Source organism: Heteronotia binoei, chromosome 14, assembly GCF_032191835.1.
Source record: "Heteronotia binoei isolate CCM8104 ecotype False Entrance Well chromosome 14, APGP_CSIRO_Hbin_v1, whole genome shotgun sequence".
Classification (NCBI taxonomy): domain Eukaryota; kingdom Metazoa; phylum Chordata; class Lepidosauria; order Squamata; family Gekkonidae; genus Heteronotia; species Heteronotia binoei.
Genome location: NC_083236.1, coordinates 69,556,082 through 69,570,182, shown reverse-complemented (window position 1 = coordinate 69,570,182; position 14,101 = coordinate 69,556,082). Strand labels below are relative to the sequence as shown.

Below are 14,101 nucleotides of genomic sequence, written 5' to 3'. Positions count from 1 at the left end.
ACTGACCCCAGCAAGGGGCTTTCGAGGCAAGTGAGAAGCAGGGGTGGTTTGCCTTTGCTTTCCTCTGCAGAGTCCTCCTTGGTGGTCTCCCTTCCAAGTGCTGACCCCAGCAAGGGGCTTTCGAGGCAAGTGAGAAGCAGGGGTGGTTTGCCTTTGCTTTCCTCTGCAGAGTCCTCCTTGGTGGTCTCCCTTCCAAGTACTGACCCCAGCAAGGGGCTTTCGAGGCAAGTGAGAAGCAGGGGTGGTTTGCCTTTGCTTTCCTCTGCAGAGTCCTCCTTGGTGGTCTCCCTTCCAAGTACTGACCCCAGCAAGGGGCTTTCGAGGCAAGTGAGAAGCAGGGGTGGTTTGCCTTTGCTTTCCTCTGCAGAGTCCTCCTTGGTGGTCTCCCTTCCAAGTGCTGACCCCAGCAAGGGGCTTTCGAGGCAAGTGAGAAGCAGGGGTGGTTTGCCTTTGCTTTCCTCTGCAGAGTCCTCCTTGGTGGTCTCCCTTCCAAGTACTGACCCCAGCAAGGGGCTTTCGAGGCAAGTGAGAAGCAGGGGTGGTTTGCCTTTGCTTTCCTCTGCAGAGTCCTCCTTGGTGGTCTCCCTTCCAAGTGCTGACCCCAGCAAGGGGCTTTCGAGGCAAGTGAGAAGCAGGGGTGGTTTGCCTTTGCTTTCCTCTGCAGAGTCCTCCTTGGTGGTCTCCCTTCCAAGTACTGACCCCAGCAAGGGGCTTTCGAGGCAAGTGAGAAGCAGGGGTGGTTTGCCTTTGCTTTCCTCTGCAGAGTCCTCCTTGGTGGTCTCCCTTCCAAGTGCTGACCCCAGCAAGGGGCTTTCGAGGCAAGTGAGAAGCAGGGGTGGTTTGCCTTTGCTTTCCTCTGCAGAGTCCTCCTTGGTGGTCTCCCTTCCAAGTGCTGACCCCAGCAAGGGGCTTTCGAGGCAAGTGAGAAGCAGGGGTGGTTTGCCTTTGCTTTCCTCTGCAGAGTCCTCCTTGGTGGTCTCCCTTCCAAGTACTGACCCCAGCAAGGGGCTTTCGAGGCAAGTGAGAAGCAGGGGTGGTTTGCCTTTGCTTTCCTCTGCAGAGTCCTCCTTGGTGGTCTCCCTTCCAAGTGCTGACCCCAGCAAGGGGCTTTCGAGGCAAGTGAGAAGCAGGGGTGGTTTGCCTTTGCTTTCCTCTGCAGAGTCCTCCTTGGTGGTCTCCCTTCCAAGTACTGACCCCAGCAAGGGGCTTTCGAGGCAAGTGAGAAGCAGGGGTGGTTTGCCTTTGCTTTCCTCTGCAGAGTCCTCCTTGGTGGTCTCCCTTCCAAGTGCTGACCCCAGCCAGGGGCTTTCGAGGCAAGTGAGAAGCAGGGGTGGTTTGCCTTTGCTTTCCTCTGCAGAGTCCTCCCTGGTGGTCTCTGTGGAGAAACGCCATTTTAGTCAGTGGTGGTGCTTCATTTGGCAGGGGTCAGTAAATCCCTCAGCAGGGCTTTGTAGCCTTCCCCTCACTCCCCCCCTCCCTTCCAGAGCCAAACCAACAACGCTAGGGGGAAAATCTCCTAGAGAGGCAGGAAGTGCTGTTGTTCCTTGCATGTGTTAGGCAGGAAGAGAAGCCAGATTTGAACTGGGGCTCAAGCGAGCATGTGGTGAGCAATGGAGGCTCCTGCCTGGGGGGGCCCCAGGCAGGCAGACTAAGTAAGTAATTCACAAGACAGGGCAAGTTTAGATCAGGGCCAGCAGGACGCGTTTATAATCAACTTTTCTTTGTTATACTGGTTGCTGTGCTGGGCTGGGCTGTGCTGGGCTGTGCTGTGCTGTGCTGTGCTAATTTTGTAGATGCAACTGTTTTTGTTTTGTTTTTCTTCCCCTATTGTTTTCTCTTTTAAATAAATGTTTTTTCTGTTTTAAATACTGGCAGTCAATCTCTGTACCACATAGATCCCCAAACCGCTTTAGACCACGCTGTTTTTGAGAAGGGGGCCCCGGGGAAGGGGGAAGGCATGCAGTTGGATAAGGTGCCAATCCTCCAGGGGTGCCCCAAAGAAGCGCTGAGGTCTCTGTGAAACCCAAGTGCAGGGTGGCAGAGGACCTGGAGGCCTAGCCTCATAGCGGGAGAGGGGGATTGGGAGTCCTGTTCCTCTCAAACTGAACCCCGGGACTGAGCAGGTGGTGGCAGCGCGCCCAAGGGGCAGGAGGAGAAATAGCTCCCTCCAGGAGTTGGCGACTCAATAGGGAGCTGATGGGACCGGGTCTGAAGGCAGAATCAGGCCGGTTCCGCCACAGTCTCCCTTCCAAGTACTGACCCCAGCAAGGGGCTTTCGAGGCAAGTGAGAAGCAGGGGTGGTTTGCCATTGCTTTCCTCTGCAGAGTCTTCCCTGGTGGACTCCCATCCAAGTACCTACCCTGCTTAGCTTGGGAAGTCTGACATAATAGGGTGCTGTACTTTGCCGCTTTCCCTCTCAGAGCGTGACACTGACAATTAGAAACAGTTCAGTTCTCCTTGGGAGGGAGCACCATTGCTGGCAGTGTCGGGGTGGGGGGAAGCTCTCTTTGTCTGAAACCAGGGCAGCTGCTGTGGCCCGCTCCCTGGCAGGACCAAGGGGCCAATCTTTAGTTGGTGTGACATGCCAGACTCTGTTGCTTCTGTTTGGTTTCCCGGTCAGAGATCGAGCTGGCTCCATCCTACAAGCAAGGTGATGTCCAGGATCCACTGCACACTTACAGCTAGATTTGAGTCCATGAGCACCTTAGAGTCCAACAAGATTTTGGGGGTACAAGCTTTTGAGAGTCCAAGCTCCCTTTGTCAGACAAGAGCTTATACACAAAAGATCTCGTGGGGCAGTTTGGTGTAGTGGTGAAGTGCGAGGACTCTTACCTGGGAGAACCGGGTTTGATTCCCCACTCCTCCACTTGCAGCTGCTGGAATGGCTTTGGGTCAGCCATAGCTCTCACAGATCTGTCCTTGAAAGGGCAGCTTCTGGGAGAGCTCTCTCAGCCCCACCCACCGCACAGGGTGTCTGTTATGGGGAAGGAAGGGAAAGGAGATTGTAGGCTGCTCTGAGATTCTGTCCTTGAAAGGGCAGCTTCTAGGAGAGCTCTCTCAGCCCCACCCACCTCACAGGGTGTCTGTTGTGGGGGAAGATTCTGAGATTCAAAGTAAGGTGTGGGATATAAATCCAACATCATCATCTTCTTCTTCTTCTCTGCTGGACTTCTTGATTGGCATCCGGGTGACAGCTTCTCCTTTACTCTTTGGCTTGGTATTGCAGTTGTCTTTTTATTCCCTCCCCCTCCCTGAAATTCCTCTTTGCTCGATGGCCAGCCTTGCTACTGGGCAGCCCTGAGGGCTCCAGGGTCGGGCACCTTCGCCTCCCTTTTAAAAGCCATTCCGGGGCGTCTCTTGCACCTTGCCTTTCTTTCTCGTGCTCTCTCTTTATTTTTTTTCCGGCCACTGAGTTGGGAGTCTGTAGCTCAGCGCAGGTAAATGGGATTTCACGGGCTCCTAACCTTTCTTGCTTTATTGAAAAGCGGAATATTAACTGCTCCACTGACCAGCCTGTCCATTAAAGACACACGGGATATTTATAGAAAATTGTTTGCCAATCAAATCCCCTCCAGCATCTGTGTAGAGCCTTTCGGCTTAGTGCTCCTTCTATGTGCGAGCAGCCCAGCTGTGCCCCTTACCTCACCTCCCCCCCCATTTTAAAAGCAGTAGCTGTGTGCCAGCAATAGTGGTCTGTGGAGCCTGGTAAAGAGGAGGGTGGAATTTAGCCTGGGGGTCTCGGCTGGCTGGCAGACTGGTAGCAGGAAGGTCCTGCGTTGCCCAGGTGTGGCTGCAGGGTTCTGATTCAAGCCAGCACTGAAGTTTCCACAAAGAACAGGAGGGGAGGTGTAGTGCTTGCAACCTTCCTCTCGGGCAGAAACACAAAGAGGAGAAAGAGGGGAGAGGCTAAAGTAGTAGAAGAGTTGATTTTTAAACCTCACTTTTCTCTACCTTAAGGAGTCTCAGAATGGTGTCCAGTCGCCTTCTCTTCCTCTCCCTACAAGTCACCGTTTGAAGCAGGCGGGGCTGAGAGAGTTCAGAGAGGACTGCGACTGGCCCAAGGTCACCCAGCCGGCTTCTTGGGGCGAAGGAGTGCAGAGTCAAACCCAGCTCTCCAAATTGGAGTCCGCTGCTCTTAATCACGACACCGACTCTCAGCCAGATGGTAGCTATCTTTTTAGCAGGAAAAGAAGATGCAAGGGCCATCTATTCCAACCCCCTGCACAACTCAGGAAATTCACAACTACTTCCCACCCACCCTGCATTCCCCCTGTGACCCCCTGATCTGTGCCCAGAGGAAGGCAAAAGACCAAGATCCCCTGGCCAGTCTGGCCTGGAGGAAAGTTCTTTCCTGACCCCAAAATGGTGATCAGCCATTTGGGGCATGTAAGAAAGGGCCACAAGAGAGCCTAGCCCTGGCTCACCCCTTCCTGCCCTCCTTCTCATGACCAGAATCAGCATTGCTGTCAGGTGGCCACCTAGCCTCTGCTTTAAAACGAGTACATTTTTGTGATGGAGGCTCTTTTGACCTGCGGCTCCTCAGTGGTTGATACTTTGCTCTGTGGTTTTAAGTGCCTTCTGCTGGAGGGCTTGACAGTTCTCTGTGCAGAATGGAACGGATATTTCCAAACCCAGCACAGGTGTTCCAAACCTGGGAACCGGACTAGATTAGTGCAGGAATGCCGATATTTGCAAAGGCTGCCGTTCCAGTATACAAAGAAAGAACAAGTGCCGCTAGAAGCTGCCGAGATGTACGGAATCCTCTTGCCGGGCAGCTGTTCTTCCGCCAGGAAAATTAGCAGGTGCTGACAGATGCTTCTGGCTCTTTAGGACTCGGCCTTTCTAGGCTTTGTGGAATTTGCTTCGATCTTTACTAGGGCGTGGCCAGCCAATCAGAACTCGTGGGTGAAGCTCTCTGAACCGCCTCCAGCTTGCACTCAAAGCAGCTAACAGTACGCATAACCATAGCGATTAAATGGCCTCCACTCTTTGTAATGAATGCTTTATAATGATGAGATTTGTTTTTTTTTTTAAATAATCATGCAGATAGAGAGCTGACCGTCTCTCAGCATTGACCCTGGCAGTGCTGTGATGTGCAACCGCGTATGTTTGCGTATCCAGCGGAAGGTTGCAAATTCCTCGGGAATTCCTTCATGGCCTTGCACTGGATGGTGCTCAGCAAAGGTCTGGGCTGTTGATATTTTTTTTGTTGAGACCCCAGCCCACCCTGTGGGAGAACACATGACTGTCCAGTTGCTTATCGGGACTGTCAGAGTGCATATGGACATCTGAAGCTGCCTTAGACGGAATCAGACCCTCGGTCCATCAAAGTCAGTATTGTCTACTCAGACTGGCAGCGGCTCTCCAGGGTCTCAAGCTGAGGTTTCTCACACCTATTTGCCTGGACCCTTTTTTGGAGATGTCGGGGATTGAACTTGGGACCTTCTGCTTCCCAAGCAGATGCTCTACCACTGAGCCACCGTCCCTCCCTCACTTGGTCCCTGCATGAGAAGCCTACAGTTTAAAGATGCCCCAGGAAAAACAAAGGAACTGGACAGTACTGGAGGTGATAGACAGGAGGATTCCCGTTTTCCTGGCTTTAGCTCAGTTTGGGTCAGGCTGGGGAACGAAAGGTTGCAGCAAAGGCTTTTGAGGAGACACCTGAAGGAAATAGGGTTTCCAATCCCCAGGTGGGGGCAGGATTTCCCCAGTTTGGAGACCCTCCCCCCACCCCCGCTTCAGCATCATCAGAAAGTGGGGGGGGAGGGAAATGTCTGCTGGGCACTCCATTATACTCTATTCCCATAGGGTATAATGGAGAATTGAGCTGTTGGTATCTGAGGCTTTGGAGGGGCTGTTTTTGAGGTAGAGGCACCAAAATTTCAGCATAGCATCCTTTACCTTTCTTCAAAACGTCCTCCAGGTTTCAAACGGATTGAACCAGGGGGTCCAATTCTGTGAGCCCCAAAAGAAGGTGCTCCATCCTTCATTATTTCCGAATGGAGGGAAGGCGTTTAAAAGGCGTGTGGTCCTTTTAAATGTGATGGCCAGCACTCCCTTTGGAGTTCAATTGTGCTTGCCACACCCTTGCTCCTGGCTCCACCCCCCAAGTCTCCGGGCTCCACCTCCAAAGTCCCCAGATATTTCTTGAGTCAGACGCGAGAGAGGTGGCATGGTGATGCAGCTCTTCTGGAAGGGAAGAGGTTGCTCTGGAAATGCCTTTCTATCTTTCTGGCATAGAAAGGTAGGCCCCTATAGCAGGGGTGGCCAACGGTAGCTCTTCAGATGTTTTTTGCCTACAACTCCCATCAGCCCCAACCATTGGCCATGCTGACTGGGGCTGATGGGAGTTGTAGGTAAAAAACATCTGGAAAGCTACCGTTGGCCACCCCTGCCCTATAGGGCTGCCTTAAAAGACTGAAGACTGGGCCAATGGGGCCAACTATAGACACACACAAAGTTCCCGCGCTAGCATGCTATTGGACCATTCAAACCAGCAGGGGGCTCGTGATTGGAGCAGGGCAGCAGGGATTTGGATCCTACTGCCTATTGTTCCTGAGTCACCCAGGCTCAGTCCTACAGGCTCCAATGAGCCAGGCAAGAACTCCATATAATGGATATAATTCCAACCACATATACCAGGGGTGGCCAATGGTAGCTCTTCAGATGTTTTTTTGCCTACAACTCCCATCAGCCCCAGCTATTGGTCATGCTGGCTTGGGCTGATGGGAGTTGTAGGCAAAAAAAAAATATCTGGAGAGCTACCGTTGGTCACCCCTGACATATAAAACACTCCCCCGCCCAACTGATTCTCAGTTGTTCTCACTGTTCTGTCCTTTCCGATGCCTTTTTGGCCCCCATGTGTTGGCTGCTTCCTCAGGGAGATGCCTCCCTTTAGTGCCTGCCTTCATTGTCACTGATCTTTGCAAATGGTTTTCCTCTTTCCAATGCAGGGCATTGATTTTTGCCCCGGGCAGAATGTTTCCGGAGTAACCACCCACACCCAAGAAGAGCACACCAATCTCCCGCTGCTGTTCCACCTGGGAAGGGACCCTGGAGAAAAGTACCCAATAAGGTGAGAAAGGTGCATTGTTAGAAACACCCTGGAGGGGAGTGCTGATCTCACAAAGAGAGTTAACTGCAGAGGCCTTTTGTACTGGCTTGGCCTGTGTGTGCGGACTCTTATTTGGGAGCACCGGGTTTGATTCCCCACTCCTCCACTTGCAGCTGCTGGGAGTTGTCTTGAAAGCGCAGCTGCTGTAAGAGCTCTCTCAGCCCCACCTACCTCACAGGGTGACTGTTGTGTGGGGGTGGAAAGTAAAGGAGATTGTGAGCCGCTCTGAGACTCTGATTCAGAGAGGAGGGTGGGGTATAAATCTACAGTCTTCGTTTGTTGTCTGGGGTAAATGCAAGATTTCATTTTCATTTTGTTTATTCAATTTATACTCTGCTCTACGCCCAAATAATAGGGTTGCCAGGTCTGTGTTAGAAAATGCCTGGAAACTTTGGGGGTGGAGCCAGGAGAGGGCGGGGTTTGGGGAGGGGCCTCCTCTTTTGTCACCTCAATCCGACTCAGGTCTTTCAACACCCTTTCCAAAATTAGTGGTTCTGGAGCGGGCAAACACTTCTCATCTTCCACAGTGAAGACAGAGGCAAAAAATGCATTCAGCTTCTCAGCCATTTCCCTATCCTCCTTCAGTAATCCTTTTACCCCTTGGTCATCCAAGGGCCCCCTGCCTCCCTCGCTGGTTTCCTGCTTCTAATATATTTGAAGAAATTTTTATTGTTGGTCTTTATGTTTTTTGCAATATGCTCCTCACAGTCCCTTTTTGCCTGCCTGATCACAGTCTTGCATTTGATTTGCCACAGCCTGTGTTCCCTTTTATTAATCTCACTTGGACTGGTTTTCCACCGCTTAAAGGAGTCCTTCTTACCTTTTACAGCTTCTATTACTTTGTTTGTTAACCATGCAGGCCTTTTCTTATACCTGTTCGTGCCTTTCCTAACTTGTGGTATATATTTTATCTGAGCTTCTAGGATTGTAGTTTTAAATAGCCTCCAAGCTTCCCCAAGGGTTTTGACCGTATTTACCTTTCCTTTCAGTTTCCTCTGCACATGCCTCCTCATCTCAGAGAATTTACCCCTTTTAAAGTTAAACGTGGTTGTGCCGGTCTTTTGGGGCAACTCCATATTTATACAAACGGTGAAATCAATAACGTTATCGTCACTGCTCCCAAGCAGTGTGATCACTTTTACATCTCTCACCAAGTCTTGGGCATTACTTAGAACCAAATCCAGGATTGCCCCACCCCTGGTAGGTTCTGAGACCATCTGCTCCATAGCACAGTCATTGAGAGCATCAAGAAACTCAATCTCTTTCTCTTGACCAGAACACATATTGACCCAATCAATCTGCGAGTAGTTAAAATCACTTATTACAACACAGTTTTTACATTTAGCCGCTATCTTGAATCCTTCCATCATATTATAATCATCCTCTATCTTTTGATTTGGTGGGCGATAACAAACTCCCATAGTTAAATTTCCTTTTGGGCTGTCTATTTCAACCCAAAGCATTTCTAGAAGGGAATGTAATTCTCTGACCTCAGTCTTATTGAACCGTATATTCTCTCTGACATACAGAGCCAACCCACCTCCAACCCTTCCCTCCCTATCCTTCCGATATAGCTTATATCCAGGAATCACCGTGTCCCACTGATTCTCCTCATTCCACCAAATTTCTGAAATTCCCACAATGTCTATGTTTTTTCCCAACACTAAACATTCCAATTCACCAATTTTACTTCGAATACTTCTAGGATTTGCATACAAACATCTATAATTTCCCAGGCAAGCTAGGCCCACAACCTTCCTCCTGCTGCCTCGAGACTTAGGCAGACAGTCCATACTGTTTGTCACCTTCACAGTGGACAACTCTGATCCATTACCCGGTAGAAAAGTAACAGCTAACCCTTCATCTCTTTGAGATGAGTCCTCCTGAACCAGAGACATTTCATCTCCTGTCTGCTTTCCCCCCAAGATTTAGTTTAAAAACTGCTCTGCCACCTTTTTTATTTTAAGCGTCAGCAGCCTGGTTCCATCTGGGGATAAGTGGAGACCGTCTTTTTTGTACAGCTCCCGCTTGTTCCAGAAAGCATCCCAGTGCCTAACAAACTTAAACCCTTTCAACCTACACCATCGTCTCGTCCACACATTGAGACTTCTAATTTGTGCCTGTCTCTCCAGCCCTGCACGTGGAACAGGTAGCACTTCTGAGAAGGCTACCTTGGAGGTCCTGGCCTTAAGTCTCCCGCCTAGCAGCCTAAATTTTTCCTCCAGGACCTCATGACTTCATTTCCCCACATCGTTGGTGCCAACATGCACCACGACCACTGGCTCCTCCCCAGCACTGTCTATCAGCCTATTTACTACACACGTAATGTCCGCTACCTTCGCACCAGGCAGGCAAGTCACCATACGGTCAGTACGCGGTTTTGCCACCCAGCTGTCTACTTGCCTAAGGATCGAATCACCAACTACCAAGACCCCCCCTCTCTCCCTGCCCAGGGATGGTTCCTTGGTGCGAAAGGATTCCCGCTCACCAATTGAAGAAGAGGTCCCTTCTGAGGGCGCATTCCCCTTATCCTCAGCACGGTGCCCTGTTCCCTCTTAATCCTCACGCTCCCTGGCAGCAATGGGGCTGCCACGTTCAGAGCGGGGCTCATCTAATACGCCCCCGAGAGTTTTCCCCAAGTGCCTAACTGACCGTCTCTGCTTCTCCAGGGCAGTCACCTCGGCCTCAAGGGTACGAACTCGTTCCCTGAGGACCAGGAGCTCCTTGCATCGAGCACACACCCAAGACTTCTGTCCTGTGGGCAGATAGTCATACATGTGACACTCAGTGCAAAACACTGGAAAGCCCCCAACCCTCTGCTGCCATTCTACCTTCATGATAGCTTTTTTTTTTTTTTTAATATACAGTCCTCTTTAAATCCTATTTGTTTAAGTGGCTCCCCTTCTGGAGGGTCAACTTACCTTATTGGGAGAACAAGGAAATTGGGGATCTGGGCTCCTGGTCCTTACAGAGTCCCCAGGCTAAGAGCCACGCAGAGGTACCATCAAGCCAAAATACCCCTGAACTGGCATTTTATGGCTGCAGAAGGCAAGGGTTGCTTCAGCCAGTGGATTGTTGGTGCCTTCCAGGGTGGTAGAGTAGGAAAGAGATCTGACCCACTGTGGAAGTTCTGTGCAGGTCCCGAGGGGCACGAGGCAAGAACGGTGCTGTGTGTCTGGTCCCTTTGCAGCCAAGAGGTCCTGGATTTCCAGCAGGCAGGCCTGGACTTGTCCTCAAGACAGATTTTCAGTGGAGACGGCTGTCTGGGTTTCTAGGCTCTTGGTGCGGTGGGAGGGAAGATCCTTGCCATTGTGCGTGAGAAGGTTGTTCACCATCCAGTCCGTCTGGAACTGGTCCCGAGCATCTCCTTGGAGTCTCAGTGGTGCTTAAAAGCTTTCCCAGCTCTTCCCGCAAGGAGCTCCACTGCTCCCAGCTGACGGGTGCACCGGCACTGCCAAGAGGAGGTGGAGATGGCGTGGTGTCTTTCCCAGAGCCAAAGGCCTCCCCTAAGATGCTCTTTCTGGCTTTAGCAGCAACAAACCCACCTGAGCTGCAGGTTCTGCTTCTGCAGCTTGCAGGCAGATCGGCTAGCTGGCCTTGGTGGAGAGGCAGGCAGTGTGCGAACAGATTGTGGCCTTTGACTGATTTGTGGATTTCAAGTGTGATTTACTGAAAGCCTGAAGCACTGAAGGAGATGCTACAGCGTGGGCTCTAAACAAGTCTAGTCTTGCTGCCTGAAGCCACCAAGAGCTCTGGGGGGGCTGGTGGAGTCATAAAAGGGAAGCAATACAAGTGTTAATGGTACTGCATCCTGTGTGCAAACAGGATCCAGTGCCCAAAATCCTGCTGGTGCCACCAAGTTTCTTCTCTGCTCCAGTCTCCTTCCCGAAAAGGAGATGAGGAGGTTGAGGCCTTCCTGGGGACCTGCCAGTGGAGGCTGTCCGTTTCTTCTTAGGTGGGGAAGTGTGCAAAGGGGGCATGCGTTCTAGGGTCAGAGCATTCTGACATCTACTTTTGCAAGCCTGAAGTGATGAACATGTTTCTAGGAACACTGAGACTGGAACACCTGCATGTTCCTTCTGGTTTTGCAACTTTTCCGGTGTGCCCCCATCAAACGCTGGAGGCTGTGCATCTTTGAAGTCCATCCCGTCTCTTTCCTCTTCTCTGATTCTTTGGCACTCATATGTTACACTGCTTGGGGGGTGACGTCGGACCTCTTTGCTAGTGGCTGGAGTGTACTGAAGCTGGATTTACAGTTTGCTTTTGATTAGGGGAGGTATTTGTGAGTTTCCTGCATTGTGCAGGGGGTTAGACTAGATGACCCTGGCGGTCCCTTCCAACTCTGTGATTCTGTGGGCAGCTGGAGTTTTGACCTGCGGACAGCGTGATTCAGGAAGAAGAGAACCGGCTCAGGTGGGATGTTCCTTAATTGTGAAGTTGGCTTGCGGGTGACTCTTTAGGATCAAGGATGCCTCTGTTGCCCTGCAAAAGACAGAAGTCCAGCATTAATTTTTTTTGTGAATAAACAATTTTTATTAGTAACATATGATAGCAAAACTACTTAAAGAAAAAGAAAAAAAATTTTCTACCCCATATCTTATTTTTCCCCCACCCCTCCCCCCGTTACTTGACCCCCGCCAGTGTTATTTACTTAAAGGAAACAAATATTAAAGGTACCCTTAACTATTAAAAAAACCTCAAAAGTTATATTCTTATTTTAAAAAACGTAATCATTATCAAAGATTGTCCAATGTCCTTTTATTTTCCACTCTTTTTCTACGTATCTTCTGAACTTCTTCCACTCCAACTTAAAAAGTTCCAAATCATAGTCTCTTAATTTTCTTGTTAGTTTGTCCATTTCACTCCATGACATAACTTTTGTAATCCAATCCCATTTCTCTGGAATTTTTTCTTGCTTCCACAGCTGCGCATACAATGTCCTAGCAGCTGAGAGCAAGTACCATATTAAAGTTCTGTCTTCTTTTGGAAATTTTTCCATTTGTAATCCCAGCAGAAAAGTCTCTGCCACTTTATTGAATTCATATCCCAAAATCTTAGAAATCTCTTGCTGAATAAGTCCTGCATTCAATTTGAGTCCTGGATATGTTATCCCAATTGAAAAGATCTGCATAAATAGACTGATGTGCTTCGTTCCCATATTCCTGCTTAGGAACAAGCAGCTACGCTGTCTCTCGGTCACAATTGTATCTTTGAGTCCAGTGGCACCTTTAAGACCAACAAAGCGTGCATACAAAAGCTTATACCTTGAAGAAAAATGTGGCGATCTTAAAGGTGTCACCAGATTCGGACTTTGTTCTGATGCTTCAGACCACCTGAATCTATCTTTTTACCTTGACCTTCCTCCAAGGAGCTCCGGGCAACTTTGGTAGGTCTTCCCTCTGCAGCTTTATACTCACAACAGCCCTGTAGGATAATGGGATATGGACTGACCCAAGGTCACCCAGTGAGTTTTATGGCTCAACTGGGATTTGATTCCTGGTCTCCTTGGTTCTAGGCCAACCCTTTAACTGCTAAACGACACCGGCTCTCAAATGCTGAGCACTGCAGCCTTTTCTGAAGGCCTCGGTTATACCAGCGTGGACTCCTTCTGGTTTCCAAGGTATTTTCAGAGGTGGCCAATATGCCTTCCAGTTTATCTCGTCTATTCAAAGCGATAGAAACTAACTTTAAAAGTGGAAAAGACAATGCTGACCACATCGTGGAGTTCTGTGTGCTTGCACGTTGCGATTGTAAGAAGTCCAGCATCCTCTAGTGTGGGTTTTTGTGGTGGTGGAGGGATCGGGTCTGTTGGTCCCCAACCCCAGCTCTTGGGATCTATGCGGAGGAGCTCTTGCTCCACAGGGCGTTCCCAGCCTCGTTGTATATATAATGGTCCCTTTTGGAAAACGCATTTTTCCGGCTTGAGCTGCATCCCATCTGCAGTCATTTCTCATCTGGTTCCCTCGCTTTCTGAATGCTCACAAGCTGTTGCCTTGATTGAATTTTATGGTAAGATTATGACACAATTATGGAAAACGGCAGCGTTTTAATATGCAGGCCTTAATAGAAAGTCCCCTCCCCCCAAAAAACCCCTTTTGCAATAATAAACCAAATGGAAGCCTCCGTGAAGCATGGTGGCGTCTATATCCCCTCGCATCTCTGGTCACACTGGAAGCCTCCTGGAAAGTAGGACACCTCTTCTTTGGGGTAATTAAATTATCCTCATTTGCGGTGATGTTCCTCGTGTGGCTGGTGTATATTTTGATTTAGCTTAATTATCCCCCTTGGCGTGCTGCCTGTCGGGAGTCCCCATATTAGTGCTTCTCAGAGGGAGAGGGAACAAGCAGTTTTGTTGCCCAGAGATCATTTAACTCCGAGATGGATCCCAGCAAGAGCCCAGATTGCTTGCAAGAGCGGGAATGAAGACGGGCTGGGCGGCGGGTCTGCCCACCGAACGAGGAGAGGACATGACCATCCGCTTGAGCTGGGGGTCTCCTTCCCCTTTCTGTGAGCTTCCACTGATGCTGGGATCCCCCTTCTTGCTGCCTTGTCAGAGGTATGCAGAGAAAGACCCCAAGCTCTTTTATTTATTTATTTTATTTATTCCGTAACTTATATCCTGCCCTTCCCACGAGTGGCTCAGGGCGGCTTACAACAAACAATAAAACAATAAAATCGGAACAAATTAATACATTTAAAATCAAGCATTTAAACCTAAAAACCTTAAAATTTTACATTATACATTAAAACTATACAGTATAATCACAAAAATCTAGAATCTGAAAGCTACATTTGTCCAGTCAGGCGTAGGCTAACCGGAAGAGGGTCGTCTTACAGGCCCTGCGGAACTGAGTAAGATCCCGCAGGGCCCTCACCTCTTCCGGTAGCTGGTTCCACCACATAGGGGCCATTGTGGAAAAGGCCCTGTCTCTAGTTCTTTTGAGGCGCACTTCCTTGGGCCTGGGGATGGTGAGAAGATTTTGAGTC

The 14,101-nt window shown here is 49.8% G+C and overlaps 1 protein-coding gene across 1 annotated transcript in view; it reads left to right on the top strand.

Annotated features, from left to right (window-relative positions):
• GALNS (galactosamine (N-acetyl)-6-sulfatase) overlaps positions 1–14,101 on the top strand; it is a 98,083-nt gene that overhangs the window by 66,222 nt on the left and 17,760 nt on the right. Inside the window, 1 exon segment of the mRNA XM_060254243.1 lies at positions 6,954–7,075. Coding sequence (XP_060110226.1) covers positions 6,954–7,075 — 122 coding nt within the window.